The sequence below is a fragment of the Camellia sinensis genome, chromosome 9 (assembly GCF_055761805.1).
Source record: "Camellia sinensis isolate YWXY chromosome 9, ASM5576180v1, whole genome shotgun sequence".
Classification (NCBI taxonomy): Eukaryota; Viridiplantae; Streptophyta; class Magnoliopsida; order Ericales; family Theaceae; genus Camellia; species Camellia sinensis.
Window position 1 is genome coordinate 169,801,914 of NC_138969.1, and position 24,931 is coordinate 169,826,844.

The window sequence follows — 24,931 nt, forward strand, 5'->3', positions numbered from 1 at the left end:
ATTAGCTAAGAATATGTCTAAATTATATAAGCTCGCCATTAACATTTTGAAAAATTTGATACTCATCCCCTCTAAAATATTTTCATATTTTTAGTTGAAAATTCAAAGTTGCTTATACAAAGAAAATTATTTAGACGAATATTTGAAAAACAAAAGACCAGTGAAACTACTCTATCAATTTGAGTTCAATATTCAGTCCTAATTTTCATAGTCCAACTCTCCACGCATTTATTTTCTCTCTCTTCTATTCTTCTTATTTGTTACAGTTCTCTTGTCTTTTCTTATCTCCTTTTATTTGATTTTTTCTTTTTTGACATTGTTTTGATTCTCTCTTCAATTTTTTTTTTTTTTTGAATTTCCTTTCATCTCTTCTATATCAGAGTTTAGGATTTAAGGTCTAGGCAAAAGATAGAACACATTTTTTATGTACTTTTATTAAAGTAAAATGTTTGATAGTATTAGAGTCACTCTTGAAATTGTGAAAAATAGTACCCTAGAGCCAAGATTTCTATTTGTGGAGTATTACCACCACATCTATAACCAGTTACGCAAATCTCAGGTTTCCTTATGTAGTATGAAGAAAACCATAAATATTTCCAACATTGTCCACTAACTTGTTTGCCTTTCCGATACTTCCATATTTTATACCTACGCACACATGGATCTCTCGTTTATAAATATGAAAGGGCCAGAGATTTTCTTTAGTCCATTATGTACGTTAATGGTGTTGCCTAAGCTCAACTCTAAATCCAAGTCCGTTGAGCTCATCATAAGTTTTTTTTTTTTTTTTTTTTCATAAATCGATTCATATATTTGTCATTCAATTTTCAAAAATAAATATGTGAAATTATGTCATTATGACGATTAAATTAGTTATAAAAAAAATTGATTTATTCATTAGAACATAAAAATTAAATGAATTGAATTATAATAAGACTTTGTGATAAATTCTACAATGGACAAGAGATAATTTGTTACATCTATTCTATATTATAAAAAGTCAATACTGAAGTTGGTATAAAGACAATTTTTTCAGTTTTCTCAAAATAACCCTAAGACATTATAACTACTTAGATTTAAATCTATGTATTAATTGCTTCAATTTTTTATTTTTTAATTTTTCAATTTTTCAATTCAAACATGTTTCATATTTTTAAATTTTGAATTCAAATAAGACTTCTCAAAATCCTATGGGGTACACACCACTTATAGCATGGGTTAATGCTGTGGTACACATCGTTCAAAATGTGTGTATCATATGCACTCTTATTACATTTTTTTGTGGCAAAGTACTTTGGATAAACTACTAATAAGTCTTAATAGTTCGACTTAATTTCCATTAAGTTTTATTAAAAATAAATCTTAGCAAAATCATCACCAAAAATAATTTTTTGTAATAATTTTTTACATGTAACTAAAAATTAACAATTAGTGACGTTTTTTGTCACGATTTTTATAAATTGTAGCTAAATTTACAATTAGTGACATTTTTTTTATAACAAAATTTTCAAACTGTCATTAAAAGTTGAAAATTAGTGACTTTTTTGTGACGATTTTTTTAAACTATTGTTAAAACTTATAATTAGTGAAATTTTTTGTAACAAACTTTTCAAACTACTGCTGAAAATTAACAATTAGTAGCCTTTTTTTAATAGTATTTGATGAAAAATGTCATTAATTATGATATGACCTATTGAATAATAAGTTAACTTATTAGGACCTATACATAAGCCTCCCAAGTATTTTTTTAGAGGTGACAAACCCAACTCAAACTCATGAATCTGCCCAATTATACTTATTTAAAATCCATATTAATCCGCCTAAATCAATAAAGGGGCATTCTATTTGAACCCAAAAAATATCTCAGTACAGACAATTTAAATTTATAAATTTTAATTCCTATTATATCCTAATGTGAATTTACTAATTAGGGCAACACATATTAAACCCTAAAACAATTTTTTTTTTTTCTCATGGTACATCCTAATTTATTATTCCTATTCAAATCTCTACACCTTCAGAGATCAAAGTTATTTTGTCTTCTTCTTCTTGTCGTTCTACTTCTTTTTTACTCCAAAACTCCAATCCACCCTATCAAAACTCACCATTTTTTTTCACCATTATCATTAATATAATTATTTTTTTATTATTTTAAAACACTAAACCCTAAAAGAAACTTTGAATAATCAAACAATGAATGAAAGTGATAATCAAGATAATTTTTTGAAAGAACCCATCAAAGATAAGGTAAGCATTCATATAAAAATCAAAATAAAATTATTAATTTGTGTATTTTTTCACATGTCCCATTACAATGTTAAATCTTTCAATTTTTAGAATCATATAAATAGCATTACAGCTTTTAATAAAAAATTCTTTGATATAATCTTTGAACTCAATGATCATATTAGTATCCGTCACACAAAAAACGAGCTATATCCTGCGGCACTTTTTAATAAAAAAGTTTTTTTTGTTCTTTTACTCTTTCTTTCTGTTGAACTTTATGTTTGTTTTGAAAAAAAAAATAAAAAAATTATTGTTTCCGTTATTTTCTACTTACCTATTTTTTTTATGCACATACACTTAAATTGTGAAAAAATATAGAAACAAATTCAATAAAGACGGTAAGCCAAGCAAGGTAGTTGAGTATTTTCTCTTTCAAGCATTTTGTCAAACACAGAGTAATCAACAAATTAGAATAGCAAACCAAAACCAAATTACAATAATTTATAATTCAGAAATAAAATTATGCCATTTGAAGGATGTGTACTGTAAAATTTTCGGTATGACATATTACTATATTAGTAGTGAAAACAAAAGGAAAATCGGTGATATTGAAATGAAACCTACAAGAATAAGACAGTTGTGGAATACTAACAAACAAAAACCTTCGGAAACTAATTATTAACCAGATCACCATGTCTCATGAAACCAACCTCCTCATGCGTTCTTTTATTCTTCTCCTCCTTCTCCAATTTTGCACGGCCAGAGACACCATAACAACAATCCAATCTCTCAAGGATGGTCAATTCTTAGTCTCCGGCAACGAGACCTTCGCACTCGGGTTCTTCAGCCCTGGCAAGTCCACCAACCGGTACCTTGGAATATGGTACAACAATGTTTCAGAACAAACTGTGGTGTGGGTTGCAAACAGAGACAAGCCAATCAATGACACATCAGGAGTTCTCTCCTTCGACAACACCGGAAACCTCGTCATTCACGGTCCGGACAAGAAAATCCCGGTCTGGTCGACCAATGTGTCGGCCTCGGGGAATGTCTTTTCAGCTCAATTGTTGAATTCAGGGAATTTGGTGGTGTTTCAAGGTGATAGTAAGGGGGCTGTCGTGTGGCAGAGTTTTGATTATCCTACCGACACCATGCTTCCTTTAATGAAACTTGGGGTGGACCGGAGAACCCAACTGAACAGGTTTCTGACATCTTGGAAGTCACGTGATGATCCGGGAATCGGAGAGTACTCGTTCAAAATAGACCTTATTGGGTATCCGGAGTTTTTTTTGTATAAGGGTTTGGTCCGGTTATGGAGAACCGGACCGTGGAATGGGGTTAGATGGAGTGGGGTACCAGAGATGGCACCCAATGTTATCCTCGATTTCAGCTTCGTCGACAATCAAAACGAGGTTTCCATGTCAGACGTCATCCATGATGCTTCGATTTTCTCAAGAATGGTTGTGAGTGAATCGGGGACAATAGAGAGGCAGATATGGCATGGGGACCACCAACAATGGATTGGGGTCTGGTCGGCCCCCAAGGATCAATGCGACTACTACAGTCATTGTGGTGCAAATGGCAACTGCGACTCGTCTGTGAATGCTACGCAGTTCGAGTGCAGGTGTCTACCAGGGTTCGAGCCCAAGTTGGCACGTGACTGGTACTTAAGGGACGGGTCAAGCGGATGCAAAAGAAAACGTAGAGGAGACACGTGTCAAAATCAAGAGGGTTTCATCAAAGTGGCACGTGCTAAGTTACCATACACTTTGACAGCACTTTTCAATAAAACTATTGGATTAAAAGAATGTGAAACAGAGTGCTTGAAGAGCTGTTCATGCCAAGGGTATAGCAGTGCAGAGATCTCGCTTGGGGGGATTGAGAGTGGATGTGTGACGTGGCATGGGGACTTGATGGACACAAGAGAGTTTTCAAGTGGAGGCCAAGATTTATACATACGCGTTGATGCTGTCGAATTAGGTATGCAATCAATATGTCATGTTGATATTAAGTTTTCCTTCGTATTCATCTCTTCGGATCACTTTATATTGTTTTTTTGGACTTCAATCCAAGACATACAGTTGATTCAAATAATTTATTTCCTACATTTTGTAATAAAGACTATTTATGTAAAAAAAAACAATTTTATCGGACAATTATAAATATATAAACAAATTATATTTTATTTTATAAAATGAAAGATTTACGTTAATAATCATATTTGTCATTTATTTTATAAAACAAAATATGATTTGTTCTTGTGTTTATAAATATTCGATAAAACTTTTTTTCTTTTTACATAAATGACTCTTTTTTTTTAATCAGTAAAAAAGAAAATTTTATTGATGAAAAAATATAAATGACTCTTATTGCAAGAAGTATGAAATAGACAGTTTGAATCATCATATAGGTCCGAATTGAAATTCTCAAAAAATATATATATAAATAGAGACATAAAGGGTTTGAAGGAAAATTAATCCTGAATTTCTTGAAACAAGAATTTTAAACATGGCCAATCATGTTGAAAAACTCTTAAAATATGTTTTAAGAGTTTGTTAATTTAGAAAGTAAGTTATGCTGTAATAAATGTGTTAAAATGAATGTGCTAAGTGGTATATATATACAAAAAAGAAAAAAAAAAAAAAAAGGTAATATACATTCACCTCCCTTGATGTTTGAAAAAATACAGCTAGTCTCATATTTTTTATATTATTACATTGGTCTCCTTTAAAATTTTTAATTTAGGTAACTGTTAGGTCATATTTTATTAGTAATTTGTTAGTCGTATGAATGAAAAAAATATTGTCACATTTTTTTAACTAAAATGTATATTCGTCTTTGTTTATATCAATCTCTACCCCACTATTTGCAATGTTTTAAGCCACTTTAGCTTTATTAACATGGAGGTTAATATAATTATGTCAAAAGTATAGGATTATTTGTATTTTTTCCAAACCTCAGGGAAGGTGAGTATAATTTACCAAAAAAAAAAAAAATAGGTCCTACTCCTTTTTCTATCGCTTTCTTTATCTTCTCATCTCTTTCTCTTTCTTCTTTTTTCACACACCTACTGCCACTTGCCTCCCTCCTTTCTCTTTCAGGATTCAGGAAGAGTGTTGTGATAGCACCGTGCTATGAGCTCAAAATAAAATATAACAAAAAAATTTGAGTATTCGTCTACGAAAGAATTAGAAGGATTGTGATTAATTTTGGTTATTAAGTAGGGTTTTGTAAATTTTCAAATTAGTTGGTAGAAGTCCAAAAAATTGGAAGTCTACATAAGAATTATGGCGCTATATTAGTAAGACCTTTAAGCATCTGTTAAAAAGTAAATTTTCCAATAATAAGAAAAAAAAATATTTTTTAAAATATACATGGAGTGAGTAATGATATACAAATAAACTAATATTCATAATTTTATAGTTTTGTGAACTTTTCATTTCTTTTTTTTTTTTTTATCAGTAAAGGAAACTTTATTGATGAAGAAAGTACGAAACAAGCGAAAACTTACATCAACAAAGAAGGGAAGTGCAAAGAGCATCATAACTAACCTTACCAATCCCAACTAGGTTGGCACCAATAAGGAAGCGCAATCCTTTGCTAACACTTAATCCAAAATTGGTGAGGAACCAATCAAAATAATCAAAAAGAGAGGAAGGAAACAACACAAGAAGGGAAAAACAAAACAAAACAAGACTATGGGCCCTGTTTTGACCAAGGCACAAACCAAACAATTCAGATTCAGCTGCTACCCCTCATCATCATGCCAATGCATATAAGCATTCCCATATTTTTTACGAATAACATACAAGCATTTTGTTTTGCAAATCATTTTGTTTTGCGCAATTGACCTGCGCTTTAGCATCGAAAAACTTTAGTAATTGCACTAACAACTCTATTGTGGAGAAAAGTAAACTTTTTTTTACTAATACAACCCTTAACAAGTTAATGCTCTTAGTTTTCTCTAAAATTTTAATATATTTTTTTAATCTTTAATTTAATTATATGTATGTAGATTTACTCATTTTTAACCCTAACATGCTTGTTCATAAACCATCTTATTGTTTAGCCTTAGGTTAAAAAATTTCAAACTGGTCCGGTTGCCTTAATGAAATTCATCATGAGTTCTATTTTGATACTATTTGTTTTGTTGGATGCTATTAATAGATTATCTGTAAAAAAAGGAACAATCAAATTTATCCTAAAATTGTCTTATAGAGTAAGTTTTGTAGTCCTACTGTAATGATCGTGACTACACAAGTTTATCAGATTTGTCTTTGAAATGAATAATTTATTACGAAAGCACACTTTTTGTCTATTTTTTTTAATTGTTTGTTTTTTTTTTTTTTTTTTGAAAGATAAATCTATTGAAATCATATATCTACGATTATTAGATTAAGTTTTTTATTTTATTTTATTATGAATGGCGTACACACAAAAAACTTACAAAATGAATAACTCAAATTACTAGAATGGAACATGTTGAAGACACCGTGAGTTCAAATGTACAAGATTAGACTTCTCTCCAACCAACGAGAAACCAAATATTATTTGTTTTCTTTTTTTTTTTTTTTTAATTATATTTTATTGTAAAGATCACATAAGGGGAGGTAGATGCCATGCCATGGGGTTGAAACACTAATTGTAGAGTAATGCTATAATGATCATCTATTTTTATCATCTTATATTATTATTCTATGTGTCAGTCTATGAGTGGTTATCAAACTCATTAGACCAATATTATGTGGACAAAAAGATAATGAACATATTATTATGTTCATTGCTTATTCAATGAACTTAATGTGCTATGAATTCCAAATTTTGAGAAACATGCAAACTTGAACTTATTTTTGCTATGAAAGCATTTTCTCTTTCTCTATTCTTTGTTTTTGTAGCATAAATAAAAGAACAAATAAGAAAAATCAAGCATAAATTATTAGCTTTTTATTTACAATAAATTAATAAATGGAGTGGCTATTTTATCCTCTTTTCAGCCCAATATTTGAAGTCACAACAATCTCATGCCAAGAAGGGCGTGGTGGTGGCAATTGTAGTGTCCTCTGTTGCAGCTTTGTTTTTTGTAATCTGGCTACTTTCTTGGTTGGTGATGAGGAAGAGAAAAGGTAATAAAAACAACATTAATCTTCTATCATTATTCGTTTTCAAATTTTGTAGCATGAAAAATCATATGTGATCATCAAATATGATGTCAATGATTTAAGACTATATTTGAATTTTGATAAGATTTTCATTGAGTTGTGTGACAGTAAAAAGACGACAGAACAACTTGTTATTTAGTCCCAACAGCTCAGCATCCTTTAAAACCATCCAAACGGGAAATCAATTTGATGAAAGTGAAACAAATGCCGAATTACCACTTTTTGCTCTAACCACCATTGTTGCCGCCACTGAAAATTTTTCTTCCTCAAACAAGCTCGGTCAAGGTGGCTTTGGAACAGTGTATAAGGCAAGACACCCTTCGAAGATTAAAATTATCTCAAAATTATCATTTATTTGTATTTGGAGAGTAAATAAGTTAATTGTGCATTGATTTCAGGGTCGGTTACATAATGGACAAGAAATAGCGGTCAAAAGGCTAGCAAAAAATTCGGGCCAAGGGGTGAAGGAATTCAAGAATGAAGTTACACTTATTGCTAAACTCCAACATAGAAATCTAGTGAGACTATTGGGATGTTGCATTCAACAAGACGAGAAAATGTTGATCTATGAGTACCTGCCAAACAAAAGCTTAGACTCTTTCATCTTTGGTATGCTTAATTTTTTTTATTTGAGTTCATTTGTTTATTATCACTAAAATTTATGTAAAAATATAGGCGTACCTTCGATTTGTTGATAGAATTTACTTTTAACTTTGGCCCAGATAAAACAAAAGGCTCATCTCTAGAGTGGAGAAAGCGCTTCGAGATCATTTTGGGAATTGCTCGTGGGATGGTATACCTTCACCAAGACTCTAGACTAAGAATAATCCATAGGGACCTAAAAGCAAGTAATGTTTTACTCGATGCTTCAATGAACCCCAAAATATCAGACTTTGGTATGGCTAAAATATTTGGAGCGGACCAGATTGAAGCTAACACAAATAGGGTGGTTGGAACATAGTAAGTATCACTTATACATTCATGTGTGGAGTGAGAGAAGTGTGCAAGAAAGGCATTAAATTCTAATTATTGTTTCATGTCGTAAATGCAGTGGTTATATGTCACCAGAGTATGCAATGGAAGGACTATTTTCAATAAAATCAGATGTATTTAGCTTTGGAGTTTTATTATTAGAGATCATTAGTGGCAGAAAGAACAACAGTTATAATCAAGACAATTTTGTGAATTTAATTGGACATGTAAGTCAATCAATGTATTATTAATGGAAAACCCTATAGCTGCAATAGAATGGAGAATTTTCTATTACCTAGAAATTTGTTGCTTGATTAATTACCCAAAGATGATGTTATATAATGTTTCAGGTTTGGAACTTATGGGGAGAAGAAAAAGCCCTAGATATAGTTGATTCATCGTTAGCCAAGTCGTGTTCAAGTCAAGAAGTTTTGAGATGCATTCACATCGGTCTCTTGTGCGTGCAAGAATTTAGCACTGATCGACCAACTATGTCAGATGTTGCTTTCATGTTGTGTAACGAAACAACCTTGCCTCCTTCTAAACAACCGGCATTCGTCTTTAACAAACCTGGCGGTCCACACTCGTTTGCAGCAAATGGTGGAGCTCCATCTATAAATGATATTACACTTACTACGATTCAAGCTCGATGAATGCTCTCACTGTACACTAATATTTTGCACTTAATACATAGTATTCTTGCTTCCTCTTGCAACATAATTAAATGTATCTAACTTGTGCATGCTATCATCAGTTTTTCAAAGTAATTGTAATTATTTTAGTAGTTACACCATTTGTTTTCTCTTGGAGGCCACAGATAATATTTACAGTGATCACTAGAACAAATTATTATTGATTGTGAAGTCATTGTTATGTTACATCTTTTAGGGCTTTGTTTGGATTTTGGATTTGAGTAATGATTTTCATTGCTTAGGTATGTAGGTAGGTGGGTGGGTGGGTGATGGGAAGAAGGGGAAAAGTGAGGGGGGGGGGGAGGGGGGAAATTAGAGGTGACAAACTTATGAATCTGTCCAATTATACCCATTTAAAATTCATATTAATTTGCCCAAATCAACAAATGTTGCTCAATGTCAACTGTACCACCCCAAAATAATACCATAAAGATAACTCATATGTAGAAAAAATATGAGAAGCAACATACTTTCATATATCAGAGTTCACTGTTTAACAGCCAGTTAAATGCCATGTAGGCTTACATCTTTCCAAGTCATTGCTTGGTTACACAAATTGAGTCTTGCTCATTACATCTTAAACCCTTGGCTTTACAAATAATAAACATACACACATAAGGCATAAATAAGAAGCTATTGCTTCCCGAAAGTCCATCCATGCTATTGCCTTGGAGGAAACATCTCACCTATACCTGAAAATGATATTCTCGTATAGAGTGAGCCAACAGCCCAATAGAGATAATCTAACACAATATATGAGGTTTAGCAAAGGTATAAATACTACATGCATAAACAATGCCGATACTAAAATATCCACAAGGCCTGCATATTCATATGCCATTAAGACCTAACCTCATTCCATTTTCCTTCAATTCATTTCCAGTTCATATATGCTTCTCAATTCATGAATTAAATTCATTATTTTTCAACAATTAAAATGAGACTACAACTCAATGATTCTCCAACTACGCAAAACACACATAAACACTTCAAATCTGTCATTTTACGGATATTTCATCTGAAGGAATCGACACCCATTTATATATGAAATTTCGGACCTTTCACCCAGGACACTCTAGCCAACTTGCTTTAAAATGGAGTTTATCCCCTTTCTTCTCCCAAACAAATATACATATACAATGTATTTATAAACATAATCACATATGGAGTACATTCCCTTTCTCCTCCCAATAAACATACATATACAATGTTTTTATAACCACTACAACAAAACTGAGTTTTTAAGCTTCACATCAACGACATACAGTACATGCAAGCCATGGTTTCTCATTTTTACGGCTTTCGTTTTTTGCATGTCGTAAATAATTTTCTAACCACAGCGTATCTATTGCGTATGCCGTAAATACTAATAATGATAATTTTTTTACATCCTGCAATGTTAACCGTAAATAATAAAACTTTCTATGACATGTAAATGACATGCCATCAATACATGAATTATACACAACACATGTATACTAGTCGTTAAACATATTTTATTTTTTACAACACAATTTAGGCCGTGAATGATATGACCCAAAAAATTTAGGCGCCAAGATAAAATAGATTTGGCGCCAGTGAACAAAGCATTAAGCGGAAGGAATTTTTTTTTAATCAAAATACATACTTTTTGGCTTCTTAATAGGGTTCTAAAGGAATATAGAAGGAATATAGAGAGCTGTATATCAGATAATAGAAGAGAGGGAGAAGAGAGAGGGTTCGAAAGGGCGGCTGGTTCAGCAGTGCAAGATTTCGATCTGGAAAGGTGCGCTCCCTTCGGCGGTGAGGCTGGTTCGGCGACAGCTACGATCGACTATTCGAAGGGGAAGGGTTTCGTTCTTGAGATATGTACGGATTCCCCCTCCCATCTCTCTCTCTCTCTCTCTCCCCATTTTATTCGGTTAGTTTCTCAGCCTACATAGCGAGAATAGTTACAGGAGGAAGTGAAGAGTTTGTAGGTCGAATCCGATATCAATCCATGAGACCAGAAAAACTCAGCCCTTACGGAAATTTTTTTTAATCATAAATTAGCAGAAAATCTGTGATTAAAAACTCTATTTTTATTTTTAAACTGAAATTACCATAGTGTAGATTTTACGCATTGTCTTCATTTGTCTTGCAAAATTGCCCTTATTCCTCCTCACTGTCCTGCCATTGTTGCGCAACCATGGCCTGCTTCAATTGAAAAAAAAAAAAGGAGATGCTATTGTAGGAGTGGGAGTAGAAGCATTGGTCTTTACTTTCTTACTTTTTTTTTTCTTTTATTATTATTATTTTTTCAATCTTAACCTATGTTTCTAACCACCATTTGTGTTTTTAGTGCTGCTGTGTTGGCTTTTGGGTTCATAGGAACTCCATTGTTTTGTGAGGTTTTTTAATTTTTGGTTTTTAGGTTCCTTGAGTCATACAAGATATAGTGTAAATGTCAAACTTTTGAGTTATTAAAAACATCTGTTATACATGATGCATAACAGTGGGATCATTTACCCTTTTCTTTCTTTTTTTGTTTTTGCTTTGTGCTTTGTCAATGGAAGCAATCCTGTCCTTTTGGTTGTGCAATGTGATTATATTATATGTTAGTACATGGTCCACTACTTAAATTTGAGTATTATTATAAATTTTTCCACTTTTACCTTTCTAATTATTATCTCCACAAAACACACAAATGATGGTTGAGAGTTTTTTTTTCTTTGGGGCCACTGGAATGATGTATGAAGTGGGAAATGGATTGAAAACTTTCTGAGATATGGGGATGTTGTCTCTACTTTTATTATGGTGCTGTTTGCTGTTAATTTAAATGAGCCATTTATGATGGTTTCTATTTTGGGATTTTGTACAGTTTATGTGTTAATTATAAGTTTTAGAATTTTATTTTTTTAAATAAGTTATTGAATTTTAACCTAGAATAAAATATAGCAAACATGCTTTCAAAATGATGAGTGAGATCGAAGGATATCATAGTGATATTTTAGTTTAAGGGGGGCATCCTTGTTCGTCCTCCACAATGAGGGGACAAAACTTAAGTTTATGGTATGATTAACTACTAAATAATTCTTCGTTCAATAAATTGATTGAAAAACAATGATCACCATATCATTCCATTACCCTTCTTTCTCCCAAGAAAGATGATGAAACCCAAAATTATTGTTAATTGTTATGCTCAACCTGTACTTTGTGGGTGAAGAGATTCATGCAACTTAAAATGAGATGAATGAGGAGGACCTCTGATTCATGTTCTGTTTTGGTATAGTAATGGACTTCCTACTCTTCCCAAATGATATACATGATGGCAGTGGATAAAACTGGAGATTTGGCTCAAAATCCAATAGTAGCCTAGTTGATGGTTAAGTGTTGGTTCCTTTATTGTGTTGTTGTGTGGCTGCTACTGCTGTTAGTTAGGAGTAGACTGCTGTTGCTGTGTGTGCTGCTTTAAATGATATCAAAAAACAAAAATAAATGAAATCAAAGTCCCATCTTATTTCACTATCAATCCCTCCCAAACTAGTAAATTAAGTCCTCCCTCTCCCCCTTTTATTCTTCTTTTATTCAATAAATAAATAATAAATTCGCAAAAGGATACATTGTTTGGAATGAAGTGTTGTTAGTTGTCTATTGCTATTATTATTTTAAATGACTGCTGCTGCTGTGTGTGTTGCTGCTGCTGTTAGTTGTCTAATGCTATTATTATTTTAATTTACATTTACATGATCATTATCGTTATCATCATCCAGTAGTAACGAAATAAGCCATGAATAATAGCAGAGCTTTGCCAATGTAGTTCTCTGGGTGCATTGATCCAGTATTCTATTTAGCTTGGGTATCAATGGCATATAATGATATCTTACTTTAGTGAATGGAGCAGAAATTTGCTAAAACTGGCTGAAAATTATATCCCTGTATTTCTCTTAATATAATTGTGAATTCAGTGACAGCCATTTACTGGACTGCATTCATATACAGATTACTTCAACGTTTATGTTAGAATAGCATTTCTTAATCTCTCTAGCTTTTAAATGTATTTCTTTTTTACATTACTTCAGCATTTATGTTAGAATAGCATTTCTTAACCATTTTTCACATCTAGTAACTAGTTCTTTGCAAAATGCAGAGGTTTCCTTCACAAACCCACGCACACTCACTTCCTATTTATGGTTCACTCTTAGTAATTTATCATGCTGGATAACCTTAATGCAAGAATTCAAGTGACAAGTAGCTGGGTTTCAACTTTAGCAAAGGTAATAAGAATATGAAATCATCTTTCTTATTCACTCAATCAACTATTACAGATATCTATACACTAAGAGTTACAACTGATCTAACAAACTAACTAACCAACTAACCAATCTAACAAACTAACTATGTAACTATAGCTAACTAATTGAAGGTGTAGTTGTAGCAGTAGCAGCATGCTTAGCATTGGCAGTATGCTTATCAGTCCCCCTCAAGTTGATGGGGCATGGAAGCACCAATAACTTGTCTTTAAGATAGTGAAACTGAACTGAAGAAAGGGGTTTTGTAAGAATATGAAATCATCTTTCTTATTCACTCAATCAACTATTACAGATATTTATACACTAAGAGTTATAACTGATCTAACTAACCAACTAACCAATCTAATAAACTAACTAACTATGTAACTATAGCTAACTAACTGAAGGTGTAGGTGTAGGTGTAGTTGTAGTTGTAACTGTGGGTGTAGCAGTAGCAGTATGCTTATCAAAAGGCCTCTTAGCTTACAGGCTATCCGTGAGATCTTGTTGAGTTTGAAATAGTTAACTGAGTCCATACCTTACCCAGTGCTTCTTATTTATACAACTTTGGTTACCTGTCTTGAATATCTTCCTTTACAGATTACTTGATTTGTAGAAATTTAATGTATAAAGAGAAATGATTGTATTATTGATTGAGATTGATGTGTTATATTGATATCTATTACAATGATTCATGATTCCTATATATAGAAGAGGGTGAGTGTGTAGTAGGTAAGGAGTAGGTGAAGTGGAGGTGGTAGTGGTGTAGTGGGTTAGGTTTAGTGGAGTAGGTGAGGTGGTAGTGGTGTAGTGGGTTAGGTTTAGTGGAGTAGGTGAGGTGGTAGTGGTGTAGTGGGTTAGGTTTAGTGGAGTAGGTTTAAGTGGGTAAAGTAGGTGGAGAGTAGGTGGATTTTAACAGCCCCCCGCAAACTCAAGGGGGATAGGAACTAACCAACTTGAGTTTGGAGAGAGTAACAAAATAAGAAAATACATAAAAATAAAAGAGGATAAGAGACACTGTATGGTCGTGTCAGACCATTGGTGAAGACACTGGATGGTGGTGTCATAACGTTGTAGAGGACACTGTATGGGGTGTCATAACCATGTAGAGGACACTGTATGGTGGTGTCATAACGGTGTAGAGGACACTGGATGGCGGTGTCAGACCGATGTAGAAGACAGTTTAGGGGGTCATGTCGGACCGTTGTAGCAGACAATGTTGTGACAGTTGTTGTGACAGTTTACAGAGTCTTGCTGGACCCTTGTAGAAACTAACCGGAATCTTAGTCGGGACAGTTTACAGAGTCTTGTCGGACCCATAAAGGAGCTAACCGGAATCAATGTCGGGACAGTTTACAGAGTCTTGTCGGACCCTTAAAAAGTCGCACCCTCAAAAGGTGTGCCCAATCTTTCAAAAGGCGTGCCATCAAAAGGCGTGCCCAATCCATAAAAAGGCGTGCCATCAAAAGGCGAGCCCAAGTCATAAAAAGATGTGCCGGACATGATGGCGAGGCACGTGAGTGCCTTGGCTGGCGCGCCCGTTTGTCGTCTGGCGTCAAGTGGCGCGCGATACGCGTGGCTGCCTCGGCTATTTAACCAAGACGGAGGCTGAGGCTGAGGCAGAAGCTGAGACAGAAAAACTGAGAGAAACCTCTGAAAAATTCTTCCTCTGCTGAGAGAGAAACTCTGTAATACGCTGTATTCTGAGAGAGATTTCTGAGAGAGACACTGTAACCAACCCTGCTCTGAAAAACTCAGCAACTCATAACATGGCCTCTTCTTCCCGTCCAGCTAACCAGAACATGGCCTCCTCTTCCCGTGGGCTGCTTACGCTCTTTCCAGAACTGAATGAGTCCACAAGAGAAATAACTGGTGTGGTGGCCAGTGAACCTCAACCAAACACCTCTGGTTTTGCTCCGTTGAACTTTCCGATGCGGTCGGTGGAGCAAAAAATGGCGGTGCAAACTGATATTGAGGCCAATCAGTATACTCTGAAGTCATGCGTGGAAACCATGACTGCGGTCACAAATTTGTCGCACCGGCTGCAGAGCAGGACAAATGAGGTGCAACAGTTAAACTCCCAGCTGGCTCTGCTCCAATGCATGTATAAGGATGCGCGAGCAGAGATAAGTGTGCTTAAGGCGGAAAATAAGGAGCTGAAGCGGAAGGCCACCGTGATGTTCCGATTTGGAGGGCCACCATATGCTGCAGTGGAGGAGCAGGGAGTAGTGATCATGCCCAGTGGAGTGGGAAACACGGAGGCAGCACCGTCAAGGGCCGCCCATGACGGAGGCAAAAAGAAGAGACCGGCTGCAGAGTAGGTCGGTGGGTGGCCGTCTGCAGAAAAGAAAACAAATCTGTTGTTGTTGTGATGGTGATCTTGTGTGGTTTCTTTTTTTTTTTGGTGTAAAATTGTGATCGGGGTTGATCCCTAAGATGAATAAAATATGGTTTGGTGTGCAAAGCTATATGGTATGAATGGAATTTGAAAAAGATTAAGAATAATGTGAAAGAAAAATAAAGAAAGAAATAATAAAAATATATTTGAAATCAAAATGAAAGATGGGGAAAAATAAGGAAAGTGATTTGGAGAAAATAAATAAAAAATAATGGAGTTTGAAATCAAACGGAGGAGAGAGAGGGGACAAGCCCATGTGAGGGAAAGAGGGGTTTAAAGAAAGTGAGGGAGTGGGTTGATTAAAACAAGGATTGTGGGTTTGAAAGTGGAAAGATGAGAGAGAGAGAGTGGGGTACATGATGGGTATGTGATAAAATAAAATATAAAATCAGTGGGTGGAGCATATGCATTAGCATAATTAAATCCATGCACCCGAAGAGGACTCTCTCATCCACCGCCCAGACCACCATTGAAATCGATTCCCTTTATGAGGGTGTTGACTTTTACTCCCCCATTACCCGTGCCAGATTTGAGGAGCTCAACATGGATCTCTTCAGAAAGTGTATGGAACCAGTTGAGAAGTGTTTGAGAGATGCTAAGATGGACAAGAGCACTGTTCACGATGTTGTTCTTGTTGGTGGATCTACCAGGATTCCCAAGGTCCAGCAGCTATTGCAGGACTTCTTCAATGGGAAGGACTGTTCACGATGTTGTTCTTGTTGGTGGATCTACCAGGATTCCCAAGGTCCAGCAGCTATTGCAGGACTTCTTCAATGGGAAGGACTGTTGCTTATGGTGCTTCTGTCCAAGCTGCTATCTTGAGTGGCGAGGGTAATGAGAAGGTTCAGGACCTCTTGTTGTTGGATGTTACCCCACTTTCCCTTGGTTTGGAAACCGCTGGTGGTGTTATGACTGTGTTGATCTTTGTATGTAGAGAAGTCGCCTCTGGTGGCGGCGAACTGGAAGCTATATGTATTGCTAGAGATGACAGCGGAATAGGTTGAGGACCGGCGGACTAGGTTGAGGTCCGGCGGGCGGCCAAGGCGAGGTTGCCGCCCGCCGGTGACGCGAACAAAAATACTAAACTCTTAACCTTGCTCTGATACCATGTAGAAATTTAATGTATAAAGAGAAATGATTGTATTATTGATTGAGATTGATGTGTTATATTGATATCTATTACAATGATTCATGATTCCTATATATAGAAGAGGGTGAGTGTGTAGTAGGTAAGGAGTAGGTGAAGTGGAGGTGGTAGTGGTGTAGTGGGTTAGGTTTAGTGGAGTAGGTGAGGTGGTAGTGGTGTAGTGGGTTAGGTTTAGTGGAGTAGGTGAGGTGGTAGTGGTGTAGTGGGTTAGGTTTAGTGGAGTAGGTTTAAGTGGGTAAAGTAGGTGGAGAGTAGGTGGATTTTAACATGATTGATGATTGAGTCATACTTCTAGAATATTTAACTTTTGGACTAGCTTGTAATTAACATGGTATCAGAGTAAACCAAATATGGTCTTCAATTTCAACAACTATTGGATGGGCCACTCATGGAGGGGATTTTGGCCACATTTGCTGGGGTGGGTTAATGATCTAAAAATGTAAATTACATTTTGGGTGTTGGTCAATGCCTGCTGCTGCGAATTTTGGTGTTGGTTAATGCCTACTGCTACGAATTTTGGGTCTTGGTTAATGCCTACTGCTGCGAATTTTGGGTATTGGTTCCTTTATTGTGTTGTTGTCTGGCTGTTGCTGCTGTTAGTTGGGAGTGACCTGCTGCTGTGTGTGTGCTGCTGTGAATTTTGGGACTGCTGCTATGTGTGCTATGTGTGTGCTGCTATGAATTTTGGGCCTTCTATACTTCATCAGATTGCCATTTGCATTTGAATTTATATATATATAAAGAAAGAGATCAAAATCAATTATAATAGAGTGTAAGAGAATAATGATTTGGCAGAGAAAATATCTGTATATATATATATATATATTAATTTTTGCTTCTAGACTTAGTCAAATTGCCATTTTTATACTACACATTGAAAAGATGTATGTAGTTTGTAATATTTCATGTGTTTGTAATATTTCATGTATTTTCCTTCTGTTTTTGGTGGACTTCTTGCCCTTATTATATTTTTTTTTTGGTATTATTTTCTAATTTTCCTCTGGTTATTAACAAATTTCTCTTTGTTGTGAATCCAAAAAAATGTTGATTAATTATATAAGTTTGAAGAATACTATTATTCAAATAACAAAAACTTCCAGTGGCTTAATGTTATTATTTTGAAATTTATTTAATGCTTATTAGTTATTGTCTTCTCATGTTTATTCTCTTCATAATTTATGTAACCCTTTTGATGGCTATCTTTTCAATTATTTGACATGCAGAGTATGTTCCCTAAGCTGTGAACTAGAGGCTACATTGAAGTTGGCAAGATTTCTCTATAGGTAGACTTGTTAACCCATTTTCTATGGTGATGATTGCAACACGTTATCATACTTGAATGAATTTAGCCTGTAGGAGTGGGATGATATTCCAGAATCTCTTTGATGGAAATGTTCAATCAATATATAAGTGTAAATTAATGACACTATTATTTATACAATGTTGCATGCATCATTTTATTATACATTTTATAAATGTATGAATTATACAGATTTCAATTTTGAGTTGTATTTAGATTTTTTTTGGCATTATTTTTTTTAAATATTTAAAAATGTTTAAGAAAAATTTATTTATTTTTTATTTTAAATATATAATTTTTATTTAAACATTTTAAAATTTTTTATTTTAAATATTTTGTTATTTCTTTTGTAAATATTTTAAATTCAAAACACAACTCTACACTCATTGAGAACCATTAATGGGAAATTGAAATTCTAAAATACCATCTTAGTGTATTTGCTAATCATTTTGAGCATTGATGCATGTAACTAGTTTGAGCAATTTTTGTGGATGCAATTTGTTAGCAAGTGGAAAGTTCAAGATGGATAAACAATGGGTACATTTTCCAAGATTTATTTCCAAACACAACCATAAATATGCTTTCAAATGCTAAGCTACTCAAATTTTTTTTTTGGGATGGAATTAATAATAATTTAAAATTTTCAGAGTATCGGATGAGTATTGGATGGAGTGAGAAAATTTGTCAATATGGCTAAAGAGAATGCAGAGAATCTCGATATGATCATATGTCCTTGTGGAAGTTGTCAAAACCTATCACAACAACAATGTGATACTGTGTTCGAGCACTTGGCCATGAAAGGGATGGATCCTAGATATACGTCATGGGTTCTTCACGGGGAACAACTAAGTGAATCTATAGAAGTTCAAGAGAATGTTGAAATTCCAAAGACTTATAGGATGCTTAGAGATGTTTATGAGGATGTTTAGAGATGTTTATGCACAAGATGATTTTTCGCAACCTACAAATGAAAGTAGAGAGGGAGTTCACACGAGCATTAGAAGATGCTGAAACTCCTTTATATCTTGTTGCTTTATATAAGCATAAAGTTGTGCATGGGGCATCTGATAAGAGTTTTGATGAACTCTTGAGAATAGTGTCTGACATGCTACTAGAAGGCAACACACTTGTGCAACCTATATATTCAACAAAGAAGTTGCTTAAAGCATTTGATCTAGGATATGACAAAATACATGCTTGTGTCACTGATTGTTGTTTATTTGGAAAAGAGATAGAGCATATTGAGACATGCCCGAAATGCAATAGTTCATGTTGGAAAGTAGATAAGCGTACTAAGAAGTTTAAAAAGGGGGTTCCAGCGAAGGTGTTGCGTTATTTTCCCATAATTCTAAGATTTAGAAGAATGTTTAGGTCACAAGTAAAACCAGAATAATTAACTTGGCATTCTACTCACAAAAGTCAAGATGGAAAGATGCGACATCCAGTTGATTAATTGGCATGGGATTCAATTGATCAAAAGTGGCCCTCTTTTGCATCGGATCCACGAACCCTTTGACTTGGTCTTGCAATAGATGGATTTAGTCCTTTTGCAAATCTTAGTTCAAGGTATAGTTGTTGGCCAGTGACGTTGGTGACTTACAATCTTCCTCTATGGTTATGCGTGGCAAAAGAAAATATAATGTTGACATTACTTATACCAGGACCAAAGCAACCAAGGAATGACATAGATTTGTATCTGCAACCACTTATAGAAGACCTACAAGAATTATGGAATAATGGTGTCGAGGTCTATGATGCAGTCAGCAAGTCTATGCTTAATTTGAAGGCTATGTCAATGTGAACAATAAATGATTTTCCAGCTTATGGGAACTTAACTGGATGTGCCACAAAAGGAAAAGTTGCTTGTCCTATATGTAGCATTAACACATGCTCACAGTGGTTGAATCACAGTAAGAAGACAGTGTACATGTGGCATAGGCGATTTTTATCTCCGGACCATCCATTTCGAATCAAAAGAAGTTGGTTTGATGGAAAGCAAGAACTTTCGGGGAATCTTAAACCATTGAGTGGATCTGATGTGTTTGATGCAACAAGGGACATTGAAACTAATTGGGGAAAGACTACAAAGGAAAGGAAAAGAAAAAGGGACCAGACCAAACAAAAAAAAGACCAAAAAGAGTCTGATTGCGTCCAACCATGGAAGAAGAAGTCCATATTTTTTAATCTACCATATTGGGATGTAAGTGCTTGGAAATTATGATTTCATATTCTTTTGTTTATCGTTAGTCTTAGTTAAATTTTTTCTTCTAATTTTTTAAATAATAAATCTTTGTTTGATGTTATAGGCATTGCTTTTACGTCATAACTTGGATGTGATGCACATCGAGAAAAATGTTTGTAAAAGCATTTCATGTACACTTTTAAATGTTAATGGAAAATCAAAGAATGGTCTTAAGGCTCGTAAAGATTTGGTGGAAATGGGAATTAGAAGTGAATTGCATGCAGAGGATAAACAATCCCATTTTTACTTGCCACGAGCATCATATACACTTTCCAAGGATGAGAAGAAGATTTTTCGTTCTAGGCTACAAGATTTGAAGTTGCCTGATGATTATAGCTCCAATATTGCTAATTGTGTTTCAGTACAAGAATGAAAGTTAATTGGACTCAAGTCACATGATTGTCACGTCTTGTTTCAACAATTGTTGTCAGTCGCATTAAGAAGACTTTTGCCAAAAGGACCACGGAATATAATATTCTGATTGTGCTCTTATTTCAATCAGTTATGTCAAAGTGTGATTGATAGGAATAAGATAGAATAACTTGAAAATGATGTTGCCGAGACATTGTGTATATTAAAAAGATTCTTCCCTCCATCATTTTTTGATATTATGGTACACTTAACAATCCACCTAGGGTAAGAAGCTCGCTTATGTGGACCAGTGCAGTTTCGTTGGATGTACCCATTTGAAAGGTTAGTCTGTGTCATATTTTAAATATAAGTATTATTTTTTGTCTAAAATAAATAAACTTCTAAAAAAAATTGTTAAGCTAAATTTTATTGTTGTTTAGATACATGAAGATATTCAAAGGTTATGTTAAAAATCATGCAAGACCTGAGGGATGCATAGCAGAATGCTATCTAGTTGAAGAGTGTATGCAATTTTGTAGTGGGTATATGAAGAAAGCAGTTGAAATAGGTGCTCGACATAATCGCAATACAGAGTTTGAAAGTGAAACAATACTAGAAGGATGCCCAATTACTTCGGGAAAATCAAAAACGATGCCAGATGATGTGTTGCAAATTGCTCATCGATGTGTTCTAATAAACAGTGCAGAAGTCCAACCTTATATAGAGTAAGTATGATGAGTTAAATATTACTTTGTAATTGTCTATTCAAATAATGTTGTGTTCTTACCATTTTACTTTTTTATTAGGATGCATGCAGAAGAGCTTAAGCGTTTGGATAAGCGTTTCTTGAGGGATGCTGCATTACTACTTTCTAGACAAATGGATACGTTTTGTTAATGGTTAAAAGAGAAGATCAATTCTTGTGGTGGTGAGGTGTCAAACACATTGAAATGGCTTGCAGCTGGCCCAAGAAATAATGCAATGTCATACTTGGAATATGTCATTAATGGGCATTGCTTTCATACAACCAATGTTGAGAGGGCTACACAAAATAGCGGTGTTTCCATTGAAGCAGGAACTCTTTGTCAAGCTAGTAAGAGAGATACCACACAAGTTGTGAGCAAAATCTCTTTTTATGGGGTTATTAAAGAGATTATGTCATCCCTTGCCTTACTAAGTCACCAAACACCTATACAATATCTTTGTAATTGCTTATTTGTTAGCTTATTTGTTGCTAATGTTGATATAGCATAGCATTGCATTAGTTTTGGATATCACCATTTTTTTAATAAAAAAATGTATATATTGCATTATAATTTAATTTTTAATAAATGTTATATATTGTAGAAAAAGGTTGAAGAGCTTCACAAGCCTTCTACAGAAGAAGGCCCAATGTCTATCAAAGATAATGCAATTGTTCATGCGTTTGGTCCAGAACGATGTGGTAGTGTACGAGGGCTTAGATTTGGAGCATTGCCATTGAAAGTTGATGCACTAGTGTACCAAAATCAAAATGTGAGAAAACTAAATCAACAAATGCTGCTCTTACAACAAGAACTCCAAGAGATGAGAGCTGAAATTTTAAAAGGAAAAAGGCAAAATGAGGTAAAAAGATTAAGAATGCGACAATATATGTTATATGTATTGATGTTTCATAAAAGTTGTAAAAAAATTTCAATTAAAACTTGTAGGAACCAAGTGAAGATGCAATGGTTAGGAAACGTTCTCATGGAGAAACCCAGGTAAAATTGCCTTAAATCATTTGAGGGAAAGTCTTTTTATGAAAAATAGGTTTCATGTCAGTTTAGTTTAAAAATAAGATAATTGCACATTTCTCATGCTTGTACTTTTGCTTGCTTCCTTTTCTACTCAAGCTTTTGTCATTTTTGCATATAGATCCCATCATCTATTAATTTTCAGTAAACAAATACTTCTTACCATTATATTACAATTTTTTTAGGGTAAGGAAAACAGTGTAAGTGGTGAACATAGGGTGCACAAAGGTGGTGAACATAGGATGCACTCACAAGAAAATATTTGGGTAAATTTTGTATGGCATTATTACTTACATAAATTTTTGTTATGTTTATACTTTTGTTTGCTTGGTTTTACTTATGAGTTTTTGTCAATTTTGCATATGGATCCCGCATCATCTACTAAATTTTTAAGTAAACAAATATAACTTGATATTGTATTAAAAAAAATTTAGGGTGACGAAAATAGTGAAGGCAGTGAAAATGAAGACATTTGGGTAAATTTTCTATGGCATTATTAATTATCTTAATTTTGTCTTCAATTCATTAGCTTATTTTATGTTTGCTTTCATGATAGTTGCATGATGAGAATGAAATCGGAAATGGTGGATCTAACTTGGACAATGCCAAATGCAAATTGTTGAATTGGGATGGGACAAAGGTGGTGGTTGTGGAAGGCACAATTGCATCAATAGATTCTAAACAATTGGTACATCACGTGCCTCTTGGCCCTGGGTGTTGGAAAGTGTGGGTTAATCATGTGAAAGTCAATGCACCATTGTTTTGCCCTAATCGTGAGATGTTTGTGCTTGAGGATGCTATTGGAAGCATTATTGCTTGGCCAAACCATTTCATCAGCTTTGATTTTGAGTAGAAATTCTAATATCTATGAATAGTTTTTTATATGACTTTGATGCTTTTGGATATAGTTTTGGATAGTTTAGAAACTCTAATATCTTTGGATAGTTTTGGATTTTGTTTAGACACTTGTATATGATATAGTTTTTAGATGGTTTAGAACTTTTTGGACAATTAGGAGTTAAGGATAGTTCTTTTTGGGTGGTTTTGAATTAAGGTTAGTTTTTGGATGTTTGGAATGTATAGACAATTGTTGAATGTTCATAACTTATATATGGATATAGTTTCTTTTGATGGTTGAAACAATATTTTGGTTGTTGATTGATGCTTGTTTGTAATATTTGTTAGATTATACAAAATTTGTCAAATAGAATCTGCTGAATTTTTTTAAAAAAATTGCATATTCTACGGCAGGCATAATAAGTCGTTGTATTACATATTTTACAGTGCGTAATCAGCGTCGTTATTTGTCTCATCAATTAACAGCGTGCAAAAGTAGTCGTAGAAAAAGTAACAAACGATGCACAAAATCTGCCGTTAAATAGTTTTTAACAGCGTGCTATAGCATGTCGTAGAAAAAGTAACGACGCACAAAATCTGTCGTTAAATAGTTTTTAACGACGTACAAAGTATGTCGTTGAAAATGAATGACTTTCTATGACTTGTCATAATATGACGCGCGCTGCACGTCGTAGAAGGGTTTTTACGGCATGCATTGCGCGCCGAAAAAACCCTTTTTTGTTGTAGTGAACATAGTCATATTCAATGACATCAACAATGGATTAGCATTAAATTGCCTAATCCTCATGGAATTTCTACAACAATCATAGCTATCCTCCATCAATAGTCCAATGCAATTATTTCAAAAGGGATGTTCAATATCAAAATAGATAGTTTATTCAAAACTTCCATAGGTGAGATATTACGTATCCAATATCACCATTTATAACCACAACCTTCCAATTTCACATTTTCAATGTCAATTCCAATTATTTATGCAAAGTAATAATTTAATCAAAATTAGGGCAAAAAACCCCCTTTCATCATATATCAACCCAAACACCAAAATCAACTATTTTAACCCAATACAACCTTGTATCCAAATCTCAAACCCACTTATGCCAATTTCATCAAAAACCACTCTTTTCATTTCACACCCAAATCCTGGATTTGTCCAAACTACAACCAAATCTTATCATCTATACACAATAGCAAATAACTAAGCCAAAAACCATATTGGAGTGTAGAAATTCCCTACCTCAAGAAGAGAGGACGAGCAGAGCAAGGTTGAACTCCAAAAATGACGAAACCCACTTTTACTTAGATCAATACGAAGCTCTTGAAGCCCTTTACCTTATTCTCAAAGACACTAGGGTCAAGAACTCAATGGATTTAGATGAAATTTTAGAGAGAATGTGAGTTTCTAGAGAGAGAAGCTCAAGATCTGGAAATTTGGAGACTTTTAGAGAGAGAGAGAGAAAGCAAAAAATGATCTGAAATGTCACTTTCACGATCTGATAAAGCGTGGTCCGCTCGAGCGTGGAAAGCCTCGCTCGAGCGTGAAACCCTGCGCTCTAGCGTA

General features: G+C 34.2%; 2 protein-coding genes and 1 long non-coding RNA gene across 4 annotated transcripts; all 3 read left to right on the forward strand.

Annotated features, from left to right (window-relative positions):
- The first annotated feature begins 2,671 nt into the window (after nucleotides 1–2,671).
- LOC114285505 (G-type lectin S-receptor-like serine/threonine-protein kinase RKS1) lies at nucleotides 2,672–9,150 on the forward strand. Of its 2 annotated transcripts, XM_028228540.2 has the most exons (7): nucleotides 2,672–4,206; nucleotides 7,221–7,349; nucleotides 7,494–7,693; nucleotides 7,784–7,994; nucleotides 8,108–8,345; nucleotides 8,437–8,584; nucleotides 8,708–9,150. In XM_028228540.2, exons 1-7 carry the CDS (start codon nucleotides 2,919–2,921, stop codon nucleotides 9,008–9,010), a joined length of 2,517 nt encoding a protein of 838 aa, XP_028084341.2. In that variant the 5' UTR covers nucleotides 2,672–2,918; the 3' UTR covers nucleotides 9,011–9,150. The 2 variants fall into 2 exon arrangements, with proteins under 2 accessions (XP_028084341.2, XP_082744125.1); XM_082887999.1 differs by lacking the exon at nucleotides 7,221–7,349.
- A 1,578-nt stretch (nucleotides 9,151–10,728) lies between these two features.
- On the forward strand, nucleotides 10,729–23,655 carry LOC114285506 (uncharacterized). Its single transcript, XM_028228543.2, has 6 exons — nucleotides 10,729–10,897; nucleotides 22,085–22,342; nucleotides 22,429–22,479; nucleotides 22,698–22,778; nucleotides 22,947–22,988; nucleotides 23,069–23,655. The coding sequence occupies exons 2-6, from the start codon at nucleotides 22,130–22,132 to the stop codon at nucleotides 23,363–23,365; spliced, it is 684 nt and encodes a 227-aa protein (XP_028084344.2). The 5' UTR covers nucleotides 10,729–10,897; nucleotides 22,085–22,129; the 3' UTR covers nucleotides 23,366–23,655.
- On the forward strand, nucleotides 13,158–22,061 carry LOC145798847 (uncharacterized). Its single transcript, XR_014340612.1, has 4 exons — nucleotides 13,158–13,284; nucleotides 21,022–21,079; nucleotides 21,178–21,462; nucleotides 21,544–22,061. It is a non-coding gene; the product is annotated as an uncharacterized LOC145798847 (long non-coding RNA).
- Nucleotides 23,656–24,931: the final 1,276 nt, after the last annotated feature.

What these genes read in the sequence shown, in the direction of transcription:
- LOC114285505 (XM_028228540.2), top strand. Translation starts at nt 2,919, where the DNA reads ATGTCTCATGAAACCAACCTCCTCATGCGTTCTTTTATTCTTCTCCTC. An exon ending in GGTGATGAGGAAGAGAAAAG is followed by an intron (nt 7,350 to 7,493) that starts GTAATAAAAACA and finishes GTTGTGTGACAG; the next exon opens with TAAAAAGACGACAGAACAAC. An exon ending in CTTAGACTCTTTCATCTTTG is followed by an intron (nt 7,995 to 8,107) that starts GTATGCTTAATT and finishes ACTTTGGCCCAG; the next exon opens with ATAAAACAAAAGGCTCATCT.
- LOC114285506 (XM_028228543.2), top strand. Translation starts at nt 22,130, where the DNA reads ATGTCTATCAAAGATAATGCAATTGTTCATGCGTTTGGTCCAGAACGA. An exon ending in AAGGAAAAAGGCAAAATGAG is followed by an intron (nt 22,343 to 22,428) that starts GTAAAAAGATTA and finishes TAAAACTTGTAG; the next exon opens with GAACCAAGTGAAGATGCAAT. An exon ending in GTTCTCATGGAGAAACCCAG is followed by an intron (nt 22,480 to 22,697) that starts GTAAAATTGCCT and finishes CAATTTTTTTAG; the next exon opens with GGTAAGGAAAACAGTGTAAG.